Source organism: Thalassophryne amazonica, chromosome 17 (genome assembly GCF_902500255.1).
Source record: "Thalassophryne amazonica chromosome 17, fThaAma1.1, whole genome shotgun sequence".
NCBI lineage: Eukaryota > Metazoa > Chordata > Actinopteri > Batrachoidiformes > Batrachoididae > Thalassophryne > Thalassophryne amazonica.
Genome location: NC_047119.1, coordinates 25,447,401 through 25,473,021, shown reverse-complemented (window position 1 = coordinate 25,473,021; position 25,621 = coordinate 25,447,401). Strand labels below are relative to the sequence as shown.

General features: G+C 39.7%; 1 protein-coding gene across 1 annotated transcript in view; it reads left to right on the top strand.

Moving 5' to 3' along the window:
- The window catches only part of pappaa (pregnancy-associated plasma protein A, pappalysin 1a), a 271,059-nt gene extending 246,061 nt beyond the window's left edge, over positions 1–24,998 (top strand). Inside the window, exon 22 of the mRNA XM_034192054.1 lies at positions 24,090–24,998. Coding sequence (XP_034047945.1) covers positions 24,090–24,194 — 105 coding nt within the window. The 3' untranslated portion in view covers positions 24,195–24,998. The remainder of the gene's footprint in view (positions 1–24,089) is intronic.
- Positions 24,999–25,621: the final 623 nt, after the last annotated feature.

Below are 25,621 nucleotides of genomic sequence, written 5' to 3'. Positions count from 1 at the left end.
GCCGAATCAACATGCAGATCCAAATTGGATCTGCTGTAGCAACCTTGAGTGAAAACAAGGGCAGCAGCTGAAAAGTTTTACTTTTTATGAATAAAGACAGTAAAATTCAATGAAAATATTCAATTGATAATTGCTAGTAAATGTTACTTGAGTTATTCTTTTAGATAAACTAATGTATGCAAGTAAAATTTACTTAATTCTCCTTGTAAAATTTACTTGGAATTTCTTAGTAGAAAAACTTGCCTAGGTTTTTTTTTTTTTAAGTAAATATCACTCCAAATTTTTTTCAGTGTAAGCCTTGGACTTGTCACAATCAAAGTACACTCTACACTGTGCAGTCTGATGACAAACACAATGCCACAGTTGTCATAGGTTTTGATAGCACATGCAATTGGCTAATAAATATCTCTCTTCAGGATCAATTATGCAGTTTAGAGTGGCATTTAATTGTGATCAGTCCATCTGTGCAGTAATCACACTGTTTCATCAGCATGCTGATATGCCATACTTGCCAAGTGGATGGATTATCTTGGCAAAGGTGAAGTGCTGATTAAGGCAGATTTTAATACATTTGTAAACAAAATTCAAGGACAATAAACTTTTTACTTTAACTTGTGAAAAATGGGAGCAAAAAAGAAAATAATGCATTCATCTGTTTAGTTGAATACAATTAAGAAATAAATCCCACCTTTCTCACAAGAGCATTCCAGTGTCCCCGACTTCCTCTGCATCCACTGTGCACTGCTTTTATTCAGCCTCAATAGTGGACAGTTACACTTTCTTATTAAAGAAAAATGCAACCAAATATGCTGCTTGATTTTCCATTTCATAATATCTGGAAATGCTGAAGTTCCTGATAACTGTTAGAGAGATTAGAGAGTCTACATCCAACAGAGTGGGCGGCTTTAGGTTTGTTTTTCTGGAGCGTTTAGTTTCACCTGTCTGCAATGTCCATATGCTTCACTGTGTACTTGTGTGCATGTGCAGTTACCCAAAACTGGATGCACATCAAATTTGTAGTAATTCATTTTATGTCATTCCCTAAAAGGAGTGTGAAAATTTGTGACTTGCATATAAATTTTCACCTGATTTATTTATTATGTAATATGGATCTTGATTACAGTATAATACAGAGTGCTAAAAATTAGATGAAAATTAAATGTAATTCACTTTTTATTGTTTTGATTAATAAAACACACATTTGAGCTTTCAGGAATCACATGCTGCCAGTTTTAGATTTTTCTTTTTTTTTTCTTTTTTTTAATTAAGTAAAATTAGTCATCTTTGGAGTTGTAAATCTGTCTGTCTCACATTGTCCAGCTGTTGGCAAGTGTACTGTAGCTTCTGCTTTTCTGGCCTGCTGTCTTTCAGTGAATCAGGCAGGGGACTTTAGTAGTATTCCTGGCATATCCGTCTTCATGTCTGGTTGGATTTATATGGCAGTTTATGTATCTTAGTGGCCGTGACAGTGTGTCTGAGTGGAGAACCTCTTCATTTCCTCTTTGGGAAGTGGTCAGATGCTCTGTGTTTGGACTGTTTTACCCAAAGTACAAATTGAGATCTCGCAATTGGTTCCAGTTCATCTTCAAAGAATCCTGAACTTCCTTATCATCTGTACCGATGCCTGAAATAACCACACCCACAACGAATATAAAGTTATTCTCTGCAACCATTTTTATCCTTCAATGAATCATCCTTCCAAGGTCACATTGACTTGAACAGATGTGTTTGACAGCAGTCTGTGTCACTATCAGTAAATAAATAAATCAGATAAAAATTAAATGAGGGAGCATCTTTTTGTACAATAACCAGAAATTTTTAAGTGCAAGTGTTGATTCAGTGTTTTGCTCTTTCTTCATTAATGTTTGTTACTTGTCATTTGGTTCCAATCAGATTGAAAATCAAATTAATTGACCTTGTCCTTTGCCAAAAATGAATTCTTTAAGGGTAGTTTTGGGATCAACCTTCACTGGCATATACTCAACAAAAATATAAACGCAACACTTTTGGTTTTGCTCCCATATGAGATGAACTCAAAGATCTAAAACTTTTTCCACATACACAGTATCACCATTTCCCTCAAATATTGTTCACAAACCAGTCTAAATCTGTGATAATGAGCACTTCTCCTTTGCTGAGATAATCCATCCCACCTCACAGGTGTGCCATATCAAGATGCTGATTAGACACCATGATTAGTGCACAGGTGTGCCTTAGACTGCCCACAATAAAAGGCCACTCTGAAAGGTGCAGTTTTGTTTTATTGGGGGGGGATACCAGTCAGTATCTGGTGTGACCACCATTTGCCTCATGCAGTGCAACACATCTCCTTCGCATCATCCGTGAAGAGAACACCTCTCCAACGTGCCAAACGCCAGCAAATGTGAGCATTTGCCCACTCAAGTGGGGTTACGACGATGAACTGGAGTCAGGTCGAGACCCCGATGAGGACGACGAGCATGCAGATGAGCTTCCCTGAGATGGTTTCTGACAGTTTGTGCAGAAATTCTTTGGTTATGCAAACCGATTGTTCCAGCAGCTGTCCGAGTGGCTGGTCTCAGACGATCTTGGAGGTGAACATGCTGGATGTGGAGGTCCTGGGCTGGTGTGGTTACACGTGGTCTGCGGTTGTGAGGCTGGTTGGATGTACTGCCAAATTCTCTGAAACGCCTTTGGAGACGGCTTATGGTAGAGACATGAACATTCAATACACGAGCAACAGCTCTGGTTGACATTCCTGCTGTCAGCATGCCAATTGCACGCTCCCTCAAATCTTGCGACATCTGTGGCATTGTGCTGTGTGATAAAACTGCACCTTTCACAGTGGCCTTTTATTGTGGGCAGTCTAAGGCACACCTGTGCACTAATCATGGTGTCTAATCAGCATCTTGATATGGTACACCTGTGAGGTGGGATGGATTATCTCAGCAAAGGAGAAGTGCTCACTATCACAGATTTAGACTGGTTTGTGAACAATATTTGAGGGAAATGGTGATATTGTGTATGTGGAAAACGTTTTAGATCTTTGAGTTCATCTCATACAAAATGGGAGCAAAACCAAAAGTGTTGCATTTATATTTTTGTTGAGTGTATATACATTGGTAGAAATCAGCAAAATGACATGTGACGAGTTGGCCACCAAACAAACCTGACCTCAGTGATTGTCATTGGCATGTTTGACCTTCCTGTGCAATTCCAGAACCTACACAGTAAATTTTGCAGAGTAAAATTTACTCTGCCACGATAATATTTGGTCCCAGTCCAAATATAGTTAAATATACTCTAACACAGTGCTAAATCAATTCTCTCACAGGGTAAAATCAACTTCAACTCTATCATGCTGTGAATGACTCTTATTGGTGTTGGAAAATGTGATTTGACAAGACGGTAGAGCTGATTTCACTCTATAATAGAGTGTATTTAACCAGATGTTATCCCAGCAGTTTTTTTTTGTTTGTTTTTTTTGCAAAATTTACTGTGTACCTCCATATGTTTGCCAGATTTGATGCTTAAATTTTGACCTTTGAATCCAATAACTTTGAACACAGTATGAATGACCTTTGGTAAAATTGATCATGCCTGTGCAATTTCAGAACCCACCTACATATGTGGACCAAGTTTGATGGACATCAGAGCAAAAAAAAAAAAAACAATGTTGACCTTTCACTTCAATGACCTTGACCTTTGGCTAAACAAGCCCTTGAAAGTCAGTTCTGAGGTTGACTGTCATCCACATATCAAGATTGTTGGAAATCGTCCAAAGGAGCTGGATGGGTTAAAATAACACAGATAAGCAGACAAACATTTCTGTAACGACTGAAAAACGGTTAACTGAATGCTGGCAAGAAAACTCATTGTTGATGGATGCTATCTCATATCTCCATCTTTTGGCACTAGTCCAGTCAAAAGGTTTTGCCAAATCTTACATTACTCACTTTTACTGACAGATAAAATGCCACTGAATTGCTGCAGGAACAAGGGGTTGGGCTGAGGGAAAATAGAGCGGTACATGAGCCTTGTCAGTTTTAGTGGGTGGTCATGCTCATAATTGTCGACAGAGTTTTATTTGCATGGTCTAAGAAATGGGTGGAAGTGGAAGCTTGCACGCTATGGCGTTGTGTGGCTCTGATTACCAGTGTTTACCAGCACAACTATAAGGTTATGTTTTAAATATCCTCAACTGAGTACCAGCCTAATATCATTTCATAAGTGTCAAGAAAAAGTTGTCATGGTATGGAAAGTGCAATTAAAAACACACACACACACCGCAGTGATTCATATATTCACTTTGACTTCTATTTCATTATTTCTTTGCAGACATGAGCTCAAAGTACTTCATATTTTGTGTGGTCAACTTCCTTGAACCGTTTAATGATAGTATACACTGCAGAGAGAGAAATATGCAAATCTCCTCCCATGCTTGTTTGAAGAACATTGTTTTTAAATATTTTAATAATTAAGTCCACCAAGGACATAATAAAATCATCTGCGTTTATTTATTTATCTTTCTGTCTGTCTGATGGCAAGATTACGTCAAAACTATACTGCACGGATTTTGAATAAATTTGCACCACAGATACATATTAGGTCATGAAGAGATTTTGGAGGTGATTTGGATCTGGATCTGAAACAAATTTTCCCTTTATATAGGCTTTGAAGGATTACTTCAAAACTACTTAATGGATTCTCACCAAATTTTCACCACAGATACATATTAGGCCATGGAAGACTCCACTGAATTTTGGAGGTGATCCAGATCCATATTACCAACTAGCATAAAAGCAACAGAGTTTAAAATCTAGCAACTGGGGTGGCATGAATCAGATGAAGTCAATATTCCATTCAAGGGATTCCCAGTCTCCTTCCCTAGAAATTTAGAGTATGAAGGTGCTGTAGTGGGAGGAACGCTGAGTACAGGCACTTCTCCTTCATATCAAAAGGAACCAACTGAGGTGGTTCAGGCATCTGATGAGGATGCTACCTGGTTGCCTCCCTAGGGAGGTCTTCCAGACATGGCCAGCTGGGAGGAGGCCCAGAAGAAGACCCAGAACACGCTGGAAGGAATACATCTTCCAGATGGATTGGGAACACCTCAGGATCCCCTAATAAGAGTTAGAGGACTTTACCAGGGCTGGACTGGGGAAATTTTTCAGGCCAGGCATTTTTAACCAAGACCAGGCCACCACCAGGTATCGAAGGGGAAAAAAATTAAGCCTGCTGTGACAGTGTGTTTTTTGTTTTTGTTGTTTTTTTTTTTTTTTTTTTGGTCCCTTAACCGATCAATGTGCACCAGGAGACACATACATTTTAACACTATAAGAAGCACAAAAAAGTTCTCCCGAAATACAGTTATCATAGGCTTATCAAAAGTATGATCTATTGACAGTAGGTCACATTACTTTCTAGACATAATAAGCCATCATTTCATTCAGCCTTGTTACTTAAATTTAGAAATAGAAATTATATAAAAACATTTGTTATAGAAATACTGTAGGCTATACTATAAATAATATATCATTACTTGTGTGATACAATTCATCATATAAAGCAAGAAATGACTGGATGACTGGACCAATGACTGGATACGAAGGTTGAACTTTTTGAAACTGCAATACACAAAAAGGCCACAAGATGGAGACAGTTGTCTATCTCAAGTAGTAGTAGTTGTTGTAGTAAAAAAAAGACTTCAAAACTGGACCTTTAATCTAGGGGTGTTGTGAGGCGGGGACATCCTTGCCCCATGGCCCCATTCCATCTGGATTCGCTCCTGCTTTGGCGTTTGAGCACAAAGAATGGATAACATTTATTTATGCAGAAAACATGACCAGATTTACAGGTCAGAAAGTTTTATTGTGTTTTCACATCATGTGGTCCTCAGAAAGAGAGTTTAGGTGCATTTGAGTGGAAAATAGTGTTAGTTGTTGACGCGTCGCGGAGGATCAGCTGTTTTAACGTGCAGATACGGAGCAGCTCAGCTCAGCTCTAAATAAAGGAGGAAAAAAGCATAAAAATGTCTTTGTAAAGCTCAGTGCAGGTGTGCTGTTGTCACCGCGCTTTAAGAGGTGACGACGAGTTGTAGCTGCTACAAAAAAAAAAACGCGGTTGAAAAGCTCACAGCTCGCTTTACTTCGTAAAAAAAAATAAAAAATCCGCAGGCCAGTAGGCCATCAGGCCAGCGGGCAAATGCCCGGTGTGCAATACTATCAGTCCAGCGGTGGACAGCGGTGGTGGGATGAGCTGTTCAATCTGCTGCCACCATGACTCAGATCCAGAAAAGTGGCAGAAAATGAATGAATGCATGTACCTCTGTGGAGGGTTTGGGTAAGCAAGTGGAAGCTCTAGTATTTTGCTAATGTTTAAACTATAGCAACTGAGGAAGTGTGATGTTAGATTCAATCTATATTCCATTCAAGGGATCCTGTTACCTGCACTAACCAATCCAGTCAGTGGTTATACATAGCACAATGGACCATCTAGTTCCCTACTAAACTTTGCAATGAAAATTGTAGTGCGTGTGGCCCCTGAAATTGTGCTGCCAATGGAACTGCATTGTCCCCTAAATTGCATACTGTTTGGGTGTCAGTAAAACATTTTGGTCTGATTTCCTGAACCAGTACTTGGATTAATCAAAAAATAAAATACAAAAAGGGCAAATGGAAATATACATGAATACATTTTTTCTTGGTTCTGCATAATTAATAGTGCAACACTTCAAAACATATAATGATAGTATACCAATGGTCACTGCTGTAGTATCATGTGTGAAAAATCTGTTATCAATTCAAAGAAATAACTCTGGGAAAACCGAGGATCAAATTCCATGGTAAATTTATAGTCCAACCTCTGGCACGCCGGTAATGACAGATGGATCAGGGGCTGGTCCATTCCAACTACTGAAACATTTTCACTCGGCTGCTGTGATAAGTGGATCACCCACACTCAAGAACTCCAGTGTTGCTTGTCCAAACTCCAAACTTGCAGGCTTTCTGCCCTGGAATTGTTTGAAGAAAACAGTCTGGCTGGTGTTTTCCACTCGTGGCTCTCCTGGAAACCATTAGGAAAGATACGAAAAATTGCTCTGAAATAACCAATCATAATTTGATTTATCAGCTGCCAGGAGTGAGGGCTGATGAAGGATACTGTGGGTGAGAAACAAAAAGGAAACACTAAGGAATGAAGCTGATATGTGAAATTGATATGGGAGCAGAGGAAAACCAGATGTTTGATATAATCCCTTTTGCTTATTACTTTGGAAAACCGTTGTTTAATTGATGCTGCTTGTCTGCATGTCATTAGATTACACAATGGACTATTGCCTCATTGCCTTCGCTAATGTAAACATTCCTGGAACTAAAATTAGTCTGAGTTTTAAATTATCAGCAAGACAACCTCTCCATCTGTTTTGCTTGGATTAAACTTTTCCTTTATTTTTGCTGTGGAACATTAGCAGTTGGATGTAGTTGTCTGTTCATCTTGGGTGACACTTATCCTCATAGTCATTCCTCATTCGGTCACCTCAGTCAAAACAGAAATGAGGTATTTTACACATGATTCTGATTTTCCCTCAGCCAAACACGTGTATGGCAGGCAACAAAAGACGCGGTTGCATGAAAACCTCTGAAAACAAACATAATGTGACAAATATAACCAAAGGAACCTGTGATTCATCTCTGACAGTCCCTCCCTGTTGTTCTGCTATACGACACACGTGCTGGGAGACAAGGACAGGCAATGTGTGGGAAACAAATGTTTTTGTCAGGACCAACAGAGAAGACTGTGTCTGTTATGATCTCACTATTCCTAAACACAGAATTAGTTGCGCTTCTCATGTTGGAGGTCATACAAAAACAACTATGAGCTAACTGCATATCTGGTCTATTCTATACCACTATTCTGCTCAGTAGCAAAAAAGTCAAATTAAAATGTAAATGTCATTGGATACTGGTATTGCCAAACATATCCAACTACGCAAATATATTATTACTATTATTATTTTGGCAGTGGTGTTTGGTAATGCTGATACAAGGTACAAGTCTTTAGGATTCTGGTGTTCCCTATAGGTGTGACACTTGGACACTAATTAATGATCTCAGCCAGTCACTGGGTGACTTTGGTACTTGGTCTCTTCAGAGGATCTTTGGGTGCCACTGAAATGAATTTGTGTTTTGTGAATGATTATTTGGATAGAGTCAGATGAAGAGTGAAGAGTGTCATTTACACGGTAAAGAAGCACCAGCAAGATTTTAGCAATGTAGCCTTTTTTCACTGTGCGTGATCCAGCACAGAGGTGCCTCAGTGTTGAGGACCCAACTGGTTGGAGACCATCAAGAATACCTACGCATCACCTGGCTGAACAGTTAGTTACTTTCTGAAGGTGGGGATGGATTGAGTGGTTGTTCCATGGTGTGGTAGATGTGCCATTGTGCGGTACCAGCACATGCGCCCAGACCGTATAGTTTCGTGATTTCTTTGAAAAAATAAATACTTGTACAAGTTGGCATTTTTATGACCTTAGTTATATTAAAACATAGTGAGCAATCAAGCTTCTGTCACTTTTGTCAACTGGTTTGTATGAGAGAAATTCTTTTGTTCAAAAAGAATTGGATAAGTATCAAGTTTGTTGCTCTGTGAATGTGTTGCTGTTTTTCCTGAACTGTGGAGTTTTTGGGGTTGCGCTGTTGATTGTCATTCATTGCGTTATATCAGTAGAATTTTGCACAAAGAAACGGAATTGTCAAAGGTGAATAGAGGAATATAGCTATCTGCCGCTTTCTTATTGTTTTCCTAATCCAAAATCCTCCAAAAAGAATACTACCAGGTAGCATCCTAACCTGATACAACTTTAACTGACTTCTGTCAATGTTTAGGATCAGTAGTTGTACTCTAGCTTCCACTGGATGTCTAAGCTCCTCCCCTGTTTCAAAGGGTGAGTCCAGATGTACTTGAAGGAGACTTCACTTTGGTCACCTGTATATGTGATATCATTGTTTTGGTCACTACCCGACCTTAATGACCAGTGCTGAGTGATGGGGTCAGCCTGGTAAATTTAAAACTTCATCTTCCCGCTCAGCATCCTCTTCAACATGATGATCAGCTTGTATTACTGCTGATGTCAACCAGCTGTCAATCTCTTACGCCAATCTTCTTCTAACGTGTGAAATGGCCCCAAGGTACAAGAACTTCTTCATTTGAGGCAGCAACTCACTCCAAACCCAGAAGGAGCAGTCCACCATTTTTGGCAGAGTACCACAGCCTCAGATTAGGGGTTGTTGAGTCTCATCCCAAATACGTCATGCTTGGCTGCAAAGAGTCCCAGTACGAGCTGAAGGTCAGTCTCTGAAGAAGCCATCAAAACTACATCATCTGCACAAAGCAGAAATTCAATCCACAGACCATAATACTTTTATTTACTGCTTGGTTGGTTGGTTGTTTGTTGGTTTGTAGGATTAGTCAGAATTAATAAATGCAAGAAAAATATGATGTCCTTCCTGACACAATTCCAGTTGTACATGGAGAAACACCCCCACAGATCAGGACCCATTCTGCTTAACTCAGGTGTGTTAATAATTTAATTTATTAATTTATATAGCGCCAAATCACGACAAAGTCGCACCAAGGCGCTTCACATAATTCACAACAACACAAATTAATCTAAATTCAAAATTAAAAGCAAGAAAAGCACAGTTAAAAGATAAAACACAGTAGAATAAAAAGAAATTACAAAGCAAACACAAACATATTAAAAAATTAATGATAAGACAGTCTAAAAAAGTGGGTCTTCAGTCTTGATTTAAAAATCTCCACCGTGTCAAACTGCCGAATAACAGCAGGTAGATCATTCCAAAGAGCCGGACCACGGTAGGAGAAGGCTCTATACCCCACAGACTTTTTGTTCATCCTCGGAACACACAGAAGCCCTGCGCCCTGCGAACGCAAAGGCCTCGCAGGTACGTAGGGCTTAACCAAGTCCGCCAAGTAGGAAGGCGCCAGTCCATGAACAGTTTTATAAACCAACAATAAAACTTTAAAATCCAATCTGGCAGAAACCGGTAGCCAATGAAGGGATGCCAGAATGGGAGTAATGTGGTCAAACCTTCTACTCTGTGTCAAAATTCTGGCAGCAGCATTCTGCACCAACTGAAGTCCTCGAATGCTAGACTGCGGCAGACCAGAAAATAAAGCATTACAATAATCCAATCTAGAAGAGACAAATGTGTGAATCAGAGTCTCAGCATCAGTCATAGACAGGATGGGGCGAATCTTTGCTATATTTCTCAGATGAAAGAAAGCAGTCCTCGTAATGTCCCTAATGTGGAGGTCAAAGGACAACGTAGGATCAAAGATTACCACAAGGTTCCTCACTTTGTCAGTATGATGTATAACACATGAACCTAGGCTAAGCGCCAGCTGATCAAATTGGTGCCGATGTCTTGCTGGGCCAAGAACCATTATTTCAGTCTTATCAGAGTTCAAAAGTAGAAAGTTGCTAGACATCCAACTTCTCACTGCTGCAAGACAGTCCTGTAAAGATTTTATGTGGACAGGATTTCCAGCAGCTATCGGCATATACAACTGAGTATCATCAGCATAACAATGAAAAGCAACCCCGAAATGCCGCTAAATGTTCCCAAGGGGTGCCATATACAGGGAAAAAAGCAAGGGACCCAGAACGGATCCCTGCAGAACCCCGAACTTCATGCCCTTAAAGTCAGAGGTAGTGTCATTGCACAAAACACAATGGGAACGACCAGACAGATAAGACGTCAGCCACACAAAAGCAGTTCCAGTAATCCCGAAGCAGTTTTCTAGCCTATCAAGTAGAATATGATGATCAACTGTGTCAAACGCAGCACTGAGATCCAACAACACCAATGTTGTAGTAGTATCCGAGTCCATTTCTCGCAAAAGATCATTAACTACTTTAATAAGTGCTGTTTCTGTGGAGTGATGTCTTCTAAAAGCAGGCTGCAGTGGCTCAAAAAGGTCATTCTCAGTAAGATAGTCCACAAGCTGCCGTGAAACCACCTTTTCCAGAATTTTAGAGCAGAATGATAGATTTGATATCGGCCTATAATTTTTCAATTCACCAGGATCAAGATTAGATTTCTTGAGTAGTGGTTTAACCACTGCAGATTTAAAACAATTTGGAACAGATCCAGAGTTTAAAGAAAGGTTAACAATTTCCAGCACAGTCAGCCCAAGAATGGGCCAAAGATCCTTAAACAATTTTGTTGGTATAGGATCAAATAAACAAGTTGTGCTTCTAGTAGACATCACAAGTTTTGTCAGGACACCTTGTGAGATACTGTTAAATTCCGTGAATCTAGGTAGCACCTCAGTAGTAGTCCCCAGCTCAGTAGCTGGATACAATGATTCAACCAAAATATGCTGAGATGTGCTCCACCTAATATCTTCTATTTTCTTTTCGAAATAGTCCAGAAAGTCCTGTGCTGAAAAAGGAGAACGACCAACAGGTGGCTGTCCATGAATAAGAAATGCCACCGTATCAAAAAAGAACTTTGAGTTATGCTTGTTTTTGTTGATCAATTCAGAATAATACGCCTGCTTCGTAGCCAATAAAGCATGCTTATAATCTAAAATAGCTTCACGCCACGCAAGGTGAAACACCTCTAGTTTGGAACTACGCCATTTCCGTTCCAACCCTGTAGCCTTCTTCCTAAGGTCACGCAAATAACTATTGAACCAGGGTGTCTGTGCTTTGGGAAGGCATGGCTTTAATAGAGGAGGCGCAATCTTATCAAGTGTCGTTTTTAGCACTAAATTCAGGCTATCTGCAAGACTGTCTACTGACTGAAATTTCATCAAGCTTGAAGTTAGGATTTCAGGTAGTCTTGCTTCGAGTTCAGTCAAAGTTGAAGGTTTAATTTGTCGCCGCAATGTGCAGTGTTCAGAGTGACATAAGGTCTATGACTATGTCGACTCTTTCTTCACTGAAAATGCCAGGTTGCTGTGCATTTGGAGGCACAAATAGATACAACAAGGGCTTCAAGATGTACAGATTCCCTTCAGATCCGAACAGAAGAAAAATTTGGGAAAATAAAGTCAGTCGTGTGGGATGGAAGCCGACATCATCATCAAAGTTTTGAGAGGTAAATTTATTGTTCAGTCCCATGTACAGTAAAACTCAACTAAACCGTCATAGTATAAACTGGATATTCGCAGTCACCGGGCAAAAATGTAGCGGATAAAAGGTAACATCTGATTGCAATGTATTACCATTAAAAACCCCGAGCAGTCTGGATGTGCACAGTAACAGAGGTACAAATTAAATTTCAGCACTCTGACACCTGCCGATTTGAGGAAAGTGGGACTGGATTCATTTCCCTGATTAAAAGTCCGACCGTTTTTTTCACACCGTGCTCAGACTTGTGCCCGCATCCTGGATGTGCACCTGTTAAATCAGACTCAAAAAGCTGTGATTTGACACTTTTCTGCTTTCACTGCTTCATCTGCCATCATATTATAATAATTTTTGCAGTGCGCACACTGATTACAAATGGATCAGAAAAGTTATTTACACACATTTACAGCACACAGTCTGAAAAAGAGGAACTTGTACAGCTTACCTTTGAATTGGAGGTGATGATTGTAGAAAGAAAAGCTTGTTGAGGGTCAAATTAGTCCAGAATAAAGCATAATCCAGCAACGGAGAACTTTAAAACTGTCACGCATGCCATTGCATGACACGGAGTTAGAAAGCTGCAAAAACATCAATCAGGCTTTAAATTAATTAGATAAATCATCATAAATTGTAAATTTATGTAAATTTGATAGCTTAAACTATTTTTATATTTATTTTGATAGCACCTGTACCTGGATGTGTTGCTGTATGTGGTTAAATTATTTAAAAAATGTTGAAAATATAAAAAGTTAATTCATTAGTTCAGCGTAGTTGGAACCAAAATGGCGCCATGTTCTAAGTTGATGCCACTCTCTCAATTAAGGCATTCTAGTCTACACAACACATAAACCAGATATGACACATTCTGACAGTATGGTCTCATAAATCTTCAAGAATTGTAAAAACCCAATTCAGAAAAATTTAGGACAACATGTAAAATGCAAAAAACAAACAATAATACGTAAAAAAAAAAAAAAAAAACCTGTGATCCTTATATATACTTTGACTTTTATTTCATTGCAGATCACATGAACCCAAGATATTTGTTGTGGTTAACTTACACACATGCTTGGTGTGGTCAACTTAATTTCATTTGTTCCTATACATCCATTCCTGCATTTAAGGCCCTGCATTATTCGTCAGTGCGCAGGGTAAAAAGTTGGGACAGAAAGAATGTAGGGCTACTCCTAAAAGTAAGTCCTGTATAGGCCCTGAGGACCCTTGGTACCAGCATTTATCTCAGGATGCTGTAGTGTCAAGTAGATGAGTCTACGACTCTTCTTGTTTAGAAAGAAAAATTGGAAGTGTTTCCATATTTCTCCCTCTAGAAGAAGATATGGGTACTGGACTGGGCTGCATACAGTCCTGATCTGTTCTAAATAGAGACTGTTTTGGAGAATTTTGAAGTGAAGATACAACAACAGTCCCATACTGTTGCACACCTTATGATGTATCCGAAGAACAAATGGGACAAATACACACCTGAAACGTTACATTGCTTGGTATCCTCAATGTCAAAACATCTTTTAATTGCTGTGACAGTGAATAACATTTCAAAGTTGTAAATGCTTTAACACCCCAAATTTTTTGGAATATGTTGCAGGCCATTAATGCAAAATGTATATATAAAAAAAATACACAATGCTAAAATACCCTCAGTCACATAAGCATTGTCTTCTTTACAATTTGCAGTTGTTTAATTGGTGTCCCAGTGCAAAGTGTGTATTTTAGGGTTTTAGCCATGCGAATGCTCCCCTGAAGCATTTGCTAAAAAAAAAAAAAAAAAAAAAGTCTGAAGGACATGGTGAGATGCTGAAGAGCTTCGCTCGTTCATGTCTGCGGCATATACATATTACCGTATCTTTCTAATCTGCTTGTTTTTATTTATTTATTCATTTTGTCATCTCAAAGTCCACACCTTTACGAGTTGGGTACGACTGATTGTAGTGAAAAGCAGTGGAGCCCAACCAGTCACTTTTACTCTTCTACTCTCTAACAAACACTCCTGTCAAATTTTATTTTGGTAGTTGTTTGCATATTAAGGGGTTCTGGATGATTTGCTGTGTATTATTCCACCCCAGGAACATAGAAAATGCAGGGACTGGCTGCACATAAGGTCACCACAGGATCTCCTCTAATAGTTGCAAGGTGTGGACTGGATTTCGAGAAGCAGAGCGGAAAGTACTCTGTGCAAGACCCTTTTTGTAGGTCCCCCCTTTCCCCTCCCCAGTTTGGAAGGAATTCCTTTCTGATGCTCTATGTATGACACAGTGGGGATTGGTTGCAGTTTATGTGGCTCAGCCTGTAAACACTTTCTGTAAGTTTGCATCTGTAGGTTTTTCTGTCATTCTGCTTTCATTGTGGAATCTTTGGTGAGCATTGAGACCAGTCCCGATCTCCTACCCAGTGTTTGGTTCAACGTTACTGTATCTAGTATATGACTTGATTTGTGTCATGATCACTGTTTATGTTTAAGAACATGATTAATGAGAAATAATTACTTAATTTTAACACTTGTGGAGCTTTTACAGACAGATGCATATGTAGGATGGATGCTAAACGATGTTAGTGGTGAATAATACCTCTGCTGTCACTGTGTTTGAGAGTTTGCTGTTTTCTGCCTTAACGTGTTCTGCAGCACATATTGCCGTAACTAGATGCACATGCAGTCAACAGCTCTTTGTTTTTTAAATGTCTAAAAGCAGCTGGTTTTTTACTTTATTTCCTGTTGCCAATTCTCTGCCAAGGTAATTAAATAGAAGGAAGGGGCTGAGGCACTGATAGGAGCCAAGGCCCAAATTCTTCATCATTGCATTAAGAGGTGGTTTTACTTCCCTTGTTACTTTCAGTTTCTTCTTAAAGCTCAATTCCAAATGTATGCCTGCATGTGGTGTTAATGGTTGCTCATGAAATAAGGATCAGCCTGTCTGTCTGTCTGTCTGTCTGTGCATGGGGAGTCAAGGTTGAAGACAGCAAAAGGTAGTAAAAGTGGGTTGGGAAGCTATCATGGGTTTTCAGGGCTCAGCAAACAGTTAAACAAGCACAACAAAGTGTGATGTTGACTTCTCTGACCTCAGAGGCATCTGGATTGGTTCTGACATGGTGGAAATGTGTATTTTAGTCAGATGAATCAATATTCCAGATCTTTTTTGGAAGAACTGGACGTCGTGTTCTCCAGACCAAAGGTAAAAAGGACCATCCACATTGTTATCAGCAATAAGTCCAAAAGCCAGGGCCTGTCAGGGTAGGTGACTGTGTTGTAGCCCATGGCAAAGGAAATTTATCCTTCTGTGATTGCAGTATTAATGTAGAACAGTACATTGATATTATAGAACAGTGTACTGCCTTCAAGAGGCAGCACACTGCCATGCATTTTATACAGTGCAAAACCACATTCTGCACACATTACAAAGGCATGGCTGTGGAAGAAGAGGATACAGGTGCTGGACTGGCCTGTCTGCATTCCTGACCAGTAGAGAATACGAATATAGAGACTATGTGGAGAATGTTGAAATATAAAAAATGGAACAATGATGACCCCAAACTGCTGCACACCTTAAGACCTTATTTCATCTCTTGTTATGCATGTCTATTAACAAATGAAATGAAGTCCACACGGAACATGAAAAATCTTGGGTTCATAAAACTAATTATTATTTACAGGTAATCTCTTTCTAAGAAATGCAACCTTTTTTCTTCACGAATGATTTATGGCATTGTAACTGTTATAGTGAACAAAAGGCAAGTTCTACCTATTCTAGCCATGCAGGTTTTGTGCAAAATGAGCCCACTGTGAGTTAAAATGTAACAGGAGCAAAAAGTCCAGAAACTGGTTTGGTTTCAGAGGGTTAAGCAATGATCAGAACCAAGGCTTTCTGTTTCAATATAACAATGGCTAAAATGGGTAAAATGCTGCTGGAGCTTTGAATTTAGTCAATTATTCTTCATCTAAACTACTACAATTATTCTTCATCTAAACTATGTCTGCAGTTTTTCTACCTTCACCGTCCCTTGTTCTCAAGGCCAGGCACCTAAGTGGCTCTACTCTACTCTTTTCTACTCTCCTATTTTACTCTTCCTTTTTAGATATTTAGATATACCTTTGTATACTGGCATAGTTCCACCTTAGAATTGGAATATAATATATAAGATATACCTTACTGAATTTTCATGCAACATTAGTCTTTTTTGTGACAGCAATACTTTTTAAAGAATAATGTCTTTGCTGAAATGAGTTGCTGGTTCTTTTTCTCCCAGGCTTGTGCTCCTTTAACACTCCTTCTGACTGATGTGCAACACAGAGAGCAGAAACCTAGAGAGGAACTTATTTTGTGTTATTCTGGCCTGCTGCTGACATGGGAGCATGGGGGCTCTGACAAAGTCTGCATTTTTTAGGATGCCTTTCATGTTGCTATTCGTGGGTATCCTCCCCCTGCCCCCCCACTAACCCCGGGACATGGGGCAGCACAACGGCCCTTAGCCACCCTCAAAGAGCCTCCAGTCAGGGCCAGATGTGGTAACTGGCTCAGCTACCCCAAAAGGTCAAGGTCAACGGAAACCGTGTCAAATGTGCCACCCACCATCGAGGCGGAGACGGAGAGATAAACAGAAATGGCATTGGAGGGGAAGTGAAAGGCAGAAGGGAAACAGAGAGAGGGGGAATATAGAATGATAAAAACAAAACAAAAGACGAGGTGAAAGTAGAAAACAGAGAGGTTGTTCTTAGAAAACGAAGGTGTGAGCTGCCTGCTGGTTCTGAAGAGAGTGTGTGTGTGTGTGTGTGTGTGTGTGTGTGTGTGTGTGTGTGTGTGTGTGTGTGTGTGTGTGTGTGTGTGTGTGTGTGTGTGTGTGTGTGTGTGTGTGTGTGTGTCTGTCTGTCTGTCTGTCTGTTGTGGGGGGGAACTCTGGGCTTGTGAAGGCCTCACATGTCGGTCTTATTTTCTCACAGGACTCTGGGCCATGTTACCTGGCCCTCACATTGGGAAGCCCCTGTATGAACAACATATCTAGCGACCTTCCTCAAAGCGCCATCTGCGTGGCTTCTCCCTCATGACTAGCTTTCTCCCCAGTTTCATTCTGCAGACACGCCTTTGAGTACTGGCTGATTTTTACAGTCTGTCGATGGGGTTTCCTGAGTGTGCACATTTTTAGGGCTTTCAGCTTACACTGCAGTACGCAACAAAAGTCTGATTTCCCAAAAACACTTGTTGCACGTCCACTTAAATGAAATGGGATGTCGGCGTCAGCTTTTCTGAGTCCTATACTTTGAAGCCGACAGTACTGTGCAAAGCGTCGGACACACTCTTGTTATTAATGCATCGTTTAGTAAATGGAAACATCTACTGGTTGTCATTTTTTTTGCTAATGCATTCAGTAATTATCGTGCTAACTTCCCTATATAGTATTAGCTTTTTGCAATTTGCGTGATGGCATTATGGTGGCAGCCTGAGTCATTATGTGCCAGCGACTCCATATTCACATTACCGCGCCCACAGCAGCCAGACAGCTTTCACTTCCGTGAGAAGTGCACGGTCAACTTAGCAACTATGTCAGTGAGACTGGGTGATTTTCCTGTTACATTTATTGAAACCTGAGAGCCATTGTGAAAGAAAGCAACCCCACATTAATTAGGGTGGGGAAAATAAAGACTAGCAGCAGGCCCCCACAGCTTTGTCTGATTAGCTACCACGACACAAACGCAGACATGCCCTCAGTCTGCTGGCTGCCTTGCATGATTTGGCTCGCATGTGTTTCTTGTTTGACTTTGTGAAGGGGGACACACTTAGTGTGCCCAAACAGCTGAAACAGGCCCCTGAGAGCTGAACAGACACGGCAGCAGCAGCAGCTGATGCTGGTGACACATTGCCAACATTATCCAGTGACGTCAAATGCTAGAGACATCCGAGATTATGACATACGCGGCGCTCCTGCTGACACCATGTGCATGAATTTACAGATACCTTCAAAGTCAATATAAAACAAAGAAATTAGTTATGTCAGAGAGTATATTGTATTTTTACTTTCATGTTTCCTCTGCAATGTGCAATAGGAATGACACCTGTCAAAGTTTGATTAGGCTACCAGTTTACTTAATTTTATTATAAACAGTGGGGGCCTTATATATCAGATATTGACTTCCGCCAAGGAGGTTATGTTTTCGGTCGTGTCCGTTTGTTTGTTGGTTGGTTGGTTGGTTTGTTAGCAGGATTATTCAAAAAATCCTCAACGGATTTCAATGAAATATTTACCAGGGGTGTATCTTGGCCTAATTTAGAAGTCATTAAATTCTGGTAATGATCCGTTACACAATCCAGATCCAGTAATTTTTTAAGGATTCTTTATCATTGTAAGATACAGCCAATTTCAACATTTTTGCATCTTACTTCATGAAGACGGGTCACAAAGGCTGAACAAAAATTAAGTTACAACACAGCAATAATTTAGCATTTGTTTCTCCTCATTAAATAAACTTGTTATTAGAAAATAAAAAACTTGTGTATTTCATGCAGTTTCTCTTTATAAATATATTTGCTGAAGATCTAAGGGTTTAACCCTTTGGGGCCACTGCCGTCGTATGCGATGGCTGAGACCAAGCTTTACTAAATTATAAATAACTTTTTAATGATATGAGATAGAAACATACTTTTTTCTTAAAAGTTAACTCCGCGGACTTTTGAGCCACCATCCACCATCTTTGTACTCCTCATAGAAGCTGTGTGATGACGTGCGCAATGTGAGTGCCCAATCGGAATTGGTTCACCATCACATGGTTTTACAAAATCCAATCGTAGGGCAGATTCACCTCACGTGACACACCAAAGATTGTTTTTAGGAGTGATGTGTTACTAGTTTATTCTAGTTTGCTGTGTGTTTTGAATAAATGTGTGTGGAAAATTATTTCTCCCTTTACTTTTTCCTTTCTTATTTCTGATTGTAAACCTTTATTACACTTATAAAACATAACTCATTGGTCTCTTGGCTGAGACCAAGCTTTACTAAATTATAAATAACTTTTTAATGGTATGAGATAGAAACTTACTCTTTTTTTGCTGATAAGTTAACTCTGTGGACTTTCGAGCCACTGTCCACCATCTTTGTACTCCTCCTAGAAGCTGTGTGATGACATGAGCAATGTGAGTGACCAATCAGAATTGGTTCACCATCACATGGTTTTCCAAAATCCAATCGTAGGGCAGATTCACCTCACGTGACACACCAAAGATTGCTTTCAGGAGTGAAGTGTTACTAGTTTATTATAGTTTGCTATGTGTTTTGAATAAATGTGTGTGGAAAATTTTTCCTTTCTTATTTCTGATTGTAAACCTTTATTACACTGAGATTTATCAAATCAAATCAATTTTATTTATATAGCGCCAAATCATAACAAACAGTTGCACCAAGGTGCTTTATATTGTAAGGCAAAAGCCATACAATAATTACAGAAAACCCCCAACGGTCAAAACGACCCCCTATGAGCAAGCACTTGGCGACAGTGGGAAGGAAAAACTCCCTTTTAACAGGAAGAAACCTCCAGCAGAACCAGGCTCAGGGAGGGACAGTCTTCTGCTGGGACTGGTTGGGGCTGAGGGGAGAGAATCAGGAAAAAGAGAGAGAGAGAGAGAGCAGAGATCAATCACTAATAATTAAATGCAGAGTGGTGCATACAGAGCAAAAAGAGGTGAATAAAAAGAAACACTCAGTGCATCATGGGAACCCCCCAGCAGTCTAAGTCTATAGCAGCATAACTAAGGGATGGTTCAGGGTCACCTGAACCAGCCCTAACTATAAGCTTTAGCAAAAAGGAAAGTTTTAAGCTTAATCTTAAAAGCAGAGAGGGTGTCTGTCTCCCTAATCCGAATTGGGAGCTGGTTCCACAGGAGAGGAGCCTGAAAGCTGAAGGCTCTGCCTCCCATTCTACTCTTACAAACCCTAGGAACTGCAAGTAAGCCTGCAGTCTGAGAGCGAAGCGCTCTATTGGGGTGATATGGTACTATGAGGTCCCTAAGATAAGATGGGACCTGATTATTCAAAACCTTATAAGTAAGAAGAAGACTTTTAAATTCTATTCTGGAATTAACAGGGAGCCAATGAAGAGAAGCCAATATGGGTGAAATATGCTCTCTCCTTCTAGTCCCTGTCAGTACTCTAGCTGCAGCATTTTGAATTAACTGAAGGCTTTTCAGGGACTTTTAGGACAACCTGATAATAATGAATGACAATAGTCCAGCCTAGAAGAAATAAATGCATGAATTAGCTTTTCAGCATCACTCTGAGACAAGACCTTTCTAATTTTAGAGATATTGCGCAAATTCAAAAAAGCAGTCCTACATATTTGCTTAATATGCGCATTGAAGGACATATCCTGATCAAAAATGACTCCACGATTTCTCACAGTATTACTGGGGTAATGCCATCCAGAGTAAGGATCTGGTTAGACACCATGTTTCTAAGATTTGTGGGGCCAAGTACAATAACTTCAGTTTTATCTGAATTTAAAAGCAAGAAATTAGAGGTCATCCATGTCTTTATGTCTGTAAGACATTCCTGCAGTTTAACTAATTGGTGTGTGTCCTCTGGCTTCATGGATAGATAAAACTGGGTATCATCTGCGTAACAATGAAAATTTAAGCAATGCTTTCTAATAGTACTGCCTAAGGGAAGCATGTATAAAGTGAATAAAATCAGTCCTAGCACAGACCCTTGTGGAACTCCATAATTAACCTTAGTCCGTGAAGAAGACTCCCCATTTACATGAACAAATTGTAATCTATTAGATAAATATGATTCAAACCACCGCAGCGCAGTGCCTTTAATACCTATGGCATGCTCTAATCTCTGTAATAAAATTTTATGGTCAACAGTATCAAAAGCAGCACTGAGGTCTAACAGGAAAAGCACAGATATGAGTTCACTGTCTGAAGCCATAAGAAGATCATTTGTAACCTTCACTAATGCTGTTTCTGTACTATGATGAATTCTAAAACCTGACTGAAACTCTTCAAATAGACCATTCCTCTGCAGATGATCAGTTAGCTGTTTTACAACTACCCTTTCAAGAATTTTTGAGAGAAAAGGAAGGTTGGAGATTGGCCTATAATTAGCTAAGATAGCTGGGTCAAGTGATGGCTTTTTAAGTAATGGTTTAATTACTGCCACCTTAAAAGCCTGTGGTACATAGCCAACTAATAAAGACAGATTGATCATATTTAAGATCGAAGCATTAATTAATGGTAGGGCTTCCTTAAGCAGCCTGGTAGGAATGGGGTCTAATAGACATGTTGATGGTTTGGAGGAAGTAACTAATGAAAATAACTCAGACAGAATAATCGGAGAGAAAGAGTCTAACCAAATACCAGCATTACTGAAAGCAGCCGAACATAAAGATATGTCTTTGGGATGGTTATGAATAATTTTTTCTCTAATAGTTAAAATTTATGCAGCTATTACTTGAAAAAGCCTGCACCGTGACAATAAATCTGTATTTCACAGTATTAAATGGTAAATGGACTGCATTTATAGAGCACTTTTATGGTCAAAGCACTTTATAGTGATGCCTCACATTCACTCACTGATGCCATGCAGGGCACTTACTACACGCTGGGTGAGTTATTTTCTAGTCTTATGAGAATTTTAAGAGGACCGTCTGGTCACAAGCCTACTTGAACATCACCTCCCACCTGCCTGTTATGTAAACATCAAAATTAATCCACGGTTAATATGAATGTCAAATTGTGGGAGGGGATCCGTGCAGATGATGGATCAATGTATCACTTGCCGGATTTTATATGCTCTATGCCTGTGGTGTTCCAAAGCCATAGAATACATCATAAGCTTCTTCTGATTCAGGTTTTCACCCCTAAAAAGCATTCATTTAAAATAATAATCATGCCAATACTGATGTTTCATTGCTTCAAGAGTTTTTCTTTGGACCTAAAGGACCTTGTGTCATCGGTAGAAATTTAGAGAAAATAACCTAATGAGAGCCATGCAAATTTAATTTCAAACTTGTTTAGTATTTTGCAAATCTGGATGAAATCATCTACAAATAATTGTGTGACTGTCTTTCAGAGGGGGAGAGTTCAAGGATTTGTGCTTTAAAAAAAAACAAAACAAGATGTTCTGCACTTGTTGATGTGCTCTTCTTGTTCTTTATCTGCTTGCAATTTAAGAGCGGCTGATCACTGCAGATTCTCTTGTGTTTTTTTATGAAACCTGATTTCAAAGTGATCAACTATCAGTTCTTTGGTGTTTGGCAATCTATTGTGTTTGAGTGCAAAGAGCCCAAGCTTCAGGTTGGTGCAAAGTAGCAGCAGGTGTTATTGCTCATTTCCAAACTTTTTTTTCAGCACGTTGTGTAACCCCCACGTGTTTTTGCCACCAGTCTGCATGCCCATGGGTATTCTGGCTTTAAAATGAGGTGTGCTCAGGTACAGTACTTGTACTGGTAGCAAAAAGTGATTGCATCACAAACCACCAAAATCCTGGTCTGAAGTTGAGCAAGGAGGTTTTTCTATATGGTGGAATATTCAGATACGCTTCGTATAAGTGAGTTCACAGTGCACATACACTCCACTTGTACACATTCTTGCAACAAAACTCAACTGAAAAGTATAATACTTACTCTAACCTGCATTGTTGAGTCCAACCTCGAACTTGTGTGAGGTCTTAAAAAGACATAGCCACGGTGAAGTACAATATAAAATGACTGTGTTGCAACAAAACAGATCTAATCTGGATTCAAGTCTCCTGTGTCTTAGGGCCCCTTCACACATAAAACAATTGAAGCCGGCTAGCGCACGGAGGAGGAATTGCATGCCATTTGTGAAAAATTGGAGCCGCCTCAAACGCCTCGTACAGCTGTCGCCACAACCATTCACACACATCAGTGGCCGAAAGACAGTGAATGTCCTGCGAGTGCCCATTCAGCCCCTCTCCCGGCAGGTGTCGGCCAAATTCCGGGTGTGTCACACACGAACATCTGACACCACTCGTTGGACACTTAGAAAAGGTGGGGCTAGTTGCGCTCCTGGTATGAGAGTAGACAGCAGCTGACCACATTCGCGCTGTCTGTGAAAATTGTCAGTGCCCCACAAGTGTGGCGTAGTCAAACAACACACATGTGGCGTGCCAGAGTGTCAGCTCTCCCCTCAATACATGTGGCGTGCATGTCTTTTGCCCCCCCCCGCACGCCACATGTGTTGCGGGGGGAGGGGGGCATATTTGCATGAAATGCTGATGTGTATGTACAGAAATGACCACATGGAGACTGGCCAGCCACGTCTGAGCGCACACAGCACGGCAAAGCGCCTCTCAGCTGATCGCCAGCCAGCGACTCACTGACTGCTGGAAATGACGGTTCAGTGCACGTGACATTACAAACGCAGACATCAGACAGATACAGGACAAACACATAATAATACATACATAGAATAAAAATCACAGAATGAAGGTACAGAGAGTGAGTTTGGGGGCGGAAAGGACTGGGTTCTTTATGAAGTCAACAACCATTTCCACTGTCTTGAGGGCGTCAAGCTCCAGGTTGTTCTGTACAAATGTGTACAGAATTGTACAAATTTCAGTTTGACATTAGTAGGTTAATGTTTGTGTCTCTTAGCAGCATAATTTTGCCGACTTGCACAACAAATTACAGATTGTGAAGTAAATTTGCTCTGCGAGCAAGAATGTACAGTTATAATTACACACCCATGTACAAGGTGAAGGCCTGGTGCTGTTTTTAATATTATTCTTTTTGTGTTTTATTCTGTTTTATTGTACAATTTTGTTTTGAAAGGTTTATGAATAAAGAAATAAAAACTGCTATGGCTTTGTATAAAATTTATGAATGAAACCATAGAATTCCAGTGATTCCAAACAATGGACCATTATGTGGTCAAATAATTGTCCACTGTATATTTGATATTGATGTATATTTGTCTCTCCCACTCAGATAATTCCATTCCCGATGTCCTGTGACATACGGGATGAGTGCTCCTGTCGGGATCCCAATGCCATAGAGAACAGGAAGGATGAACATGTTCACTCTCTGGGGTGACCGTCCTGAGTGGGGATGTCTGTTCAATGGTCCAGGACACTTGCTTCAACACAAAACAACAAAGTGGCCGAAGCAGATCCCTCCTTCATCCTGTCTTTGGCCTCCAATTTTCTGCACATGCTGCTTAACAGGCATACCTCGCCATCCAAACTTCAACGCCTCAGCCTCCACATCACAGAAGATCCAGAGAACAGGACCAGACTCATGAGATGCCAACGAAAACTTCATTTCTCAGCAAAAAGGAAAGTAACCCTTGCAATGCCATCACTGAAACATTTATTGAGAATGGGGAAAAAATAATTAAAAAAATAATAATAAGAGGGGAAAAAAAACAATAACCAATTGTAGGTAGCATGTCTTCTTTTAAGTTTTGTGTCAGTTTAGTGTCCATTTTGGTGACCTTTCTCTGCAATCAAATGGTTGGAACTAAAGGTAAAGCAAAATGTGTAAACAAAGGCTTTTGTTCTTCTTGGCTTTATGATTTACAGATATGAAGGAAATTAAGACAAATTTTAAAAAAAAATCAAAGAAGAAGAATGCAGATTAACTGAAGGCATGTTCTATCCTTTGGAAGGTGTTCAAAAGTTGTTTTTTTTTATCTCAGTTTAAAACTGGTCGTTTTTTTTTTTTTTTTTGTTTCTTTTTTTTTTCAGTAAGTTAGAGGCAAAAGTTATTCTTATTATTAGCTTGGTGGGTAATGAGATAGTCATCCGAGTCACAGATTGCTCATGAAAGCCCAAATAACAGACATTTTTGCGTAGTTGTTCACTAATGCTGCCTTCTTCTTAGTTCAGACCTGGAAAATCAGACATCAACTCATATTAAGGAATCAAAATTTTGATCAAAATTTGATCAGTGGAAAATTCTGTGGAACCCCTTCACCCTGCACACAGTTATACATTCTTAAAAAGTTACATACAAAGAGAATCAGTGTTTCACTGAGCTACATCAGTAGCTGGGTCTCCATTACAGTTTGACACAAAAAGTTCAGTGATATTTGCAGAAATGTGAATGAAACACAAAAGAGAAATGATACCATTTCCATCTACTACTGGGGTTTTATCCTCTTGCGATAACAGTCATACTAGGAAGGCTCTCGAGAGAACTGTAACTTCAATAGTCATGGTGACAAATGGGTAAATTCTGCTACATATTGTCATTTCATTGGTTTTCTAATCCAATATTGCCATGATGTCATCTCTTATAAAGGTTTACAAGCATTCAATCTCTAATGCTATCAACACGTAACGCTCCATGTATTTTAGAATGTCATATGACTTCTTCTGTACATCATGTTGACCTGTATAGCACAAAAAAAAACTGCTCCGGTTTTTCAAATCCCCTAAAAAACACATAATTTGAGTGTAATATTTGAAAATATGCTTAATGGAAACGCCTGTGTTCCATTAAGCATATTTTCAATTGTC